General features: G+C 45.2%; 1 gene segment (V, D, J or C); it reads left to right on the top strand.

The window, feature by feature from the left end:
• The first annotated feature begins 606 nt into the window (after nt 1–606).
• On the top strand, nt 607–1,145 carry LOC104673276. The segment is given in 2 exon segments: nt 607–719; nt 823–1,145. Coding segments are annotated over 2 exon segments (369 nt in total).
• The last annotated feature ends 1,012 nt before the right edge of the window (nt 1,146–2,157 follow it).

The following is a 2,157-nucleotide window of genomic DNA, read 5'->3' as shown; positions in this document are numbered from 1 at the left end:
TTTTATCATCTGTCAATTAAAACTCGTAAAATTTATTACAAGTAACAACTGAAACTTTAGACAAAAGAGGGATGATAGGAAGGAACAAATAGATTTGTTAAATGTCAGACACACCAAAAATTTATCTGTCTGACCACTAGATATCTCTGTAGTTTTTGGTAAATGCAGCAACTCTGTCCAAGAGTTGGTTCAGAGAGCAATTGAGGCCAGCTGTGATGAGCATAGGCCCAGATACTAGGACTCATTGATGCCAGATATAAGCCCTTAGACACATACCTAGACCCTCCATGTGTGGGTTCACTTTTACATCTGTAAATAAAGAATGCACTGACTCCTACATAACATAATCTATACACATAGGTAAAAATAACAAAAAGTATGATAGCTGTTAAATGTTTACACAGAGCAATATCACAATAAGACAGATTTTTCCCAAATGCAATCATTGCCATAAAAATCCCAAAGGATGCGCTCATCTGCTCTGGGCCCTGCCCTCTCCTCAGGTGTCCAACCCCAGAGCTTGCTATATAGTAGGAGATATGCAAATAGGTCCCTCCCTCTGCTGATGAAAAGCAGCCCAGCCCTGACCCTGCAGCTCTGGGAGAGGAGCCCCAGCCTTGGGATTCCCAGGTGTTTTCATTCAGTGATCAGGACTGAACACACAGGACTCACCATGGAGTTTGTGCTGAGCTGGGTTTTCCTTGTTGCCATATTAGAAGGTGATTCATGGAGAACTAGAGATATTGAGTGTGAGTGGACATGAATGAGAGAAACAGTGAATATGTGTGGCAATTTCTGATCATGGTGTCTCTGTGTTTGCAGGTGTCCAGTGTGAGGTGCAACTGACGGAGTCTGGGGGAGGTTTGGTACAGCCTGATGGTTCCCTGAGACTGTCCTGTGCAGCCTCTGGATTCACCTTCAGTAGCTATGCTATGCAGTGGGTTCACCAGGCTCCAGGGAAGGGTCTGGAGTGGGTATCAGCTATTGGTCCTGGTGGTGACACATACTATGCAGACGCCGTGAAGGGCAGATTCACCATCTCCAGAGACAACACCAAGAACTCCTTGTATCTTCAAATGAACAGCCTGAGAGCCGAGGACACGGCTGTGTATTACTGTGCAAGAGACACAGTGAGGGGAAATTAATGTGAGCCCAGACACAAACCTCCCTGCACGGATGCTGGAGGAAATAAGCTGCAGGGGGCGCTCAGGAGTCACTGATTAGCGCCAGCCCCAGAGGCAGGTGCACACTGAGGCTGATTTCGTGTCAGGATGTGGGACTTCATCTTTTTACCATTTCTCTAGGGAATCTCTTTAAATTCAGAATTCTGTGCTTACCAGTGTCATCGCTACATATTTTTAAATGATTATTTTAATATGAGAACCTATTCCCATATGCACAAAATGCAGATTGATGCTTATAGAGATGAAAAGTCCTCAACCATGGTCACCAGGATCAGAATCCTGAGGAATCTCAGGGTGCCTGGTGAGACTTCTCCAATCAGACTCAGGACAGAAGCCTCTCTGACTAAAACAGTCTTTAGGAATTTTGATCACAGCCAATAGAGAGTCTAGATCATGGTCAGTGTCATGTAGAACCTCACAGGTTTCACGTCTGACCCTTTTCCTGACACTAAAGTATGCAAATCAGTATCAGCACTGATCTGGGGCCCCTTTTGCTCTTAGTCCATTCTATTTCTTTTTATTTGTTGTTGTTCTTCTTGCTTTTCCTTGTAGTGTTCCTGCTCCCTATAAAGTGGGGATGTAGTTCATGCTGTCAAAGCTCCAGGCCTCAAGTCCATTCCCTTCAGCTCAGGTGTGGCTCAGGCTGTGGCTCCTGCATCCATGTGGGAGAGGCTGATGGGACTTTCTTCTCTCCCATTGCTCAGCACCCTGCAGTGTATTGTGTGGAGACTCACCTGGGAATGCAAGTGGCCAAGGGTAGTGAAGGGGATGAGCTTGTGTGGACAAAATGGGATGTGGATGTGAAATTTATCCTGTCCTGTGCAAACTACCACAGAGTCACCTTCCTCACCAGTAGTGTTAGAAAGAGGGTGTGAAAGTTTTCAGAATAAAAATGGAACCACTCGTGTTAACGCCCTGAAAAATGGAACTAGGAATGACTATGAAGGAAGTTTCTCATGCACATACTCCTGAT

This window comes from Rhinopithecus roxellana, chromosome 5, assembly GCF_007565055.1.
Source record: "Rhinopithecus roxellana isolate Shanxi Qingling chromosome 5, ASM756505v1, whole genome shotgun sequence".
In the NCBI taxonomy this organism is placed as follows: Eukaryota; Metazoa; Chordata; class Mammalia; order Primates; family Cercopithecidae; genus Rhinopithecus; species Rhinopithecus roxellana.
This window is presented reverse-complemented; position numbering and strand designations above follow the sequence as displayed.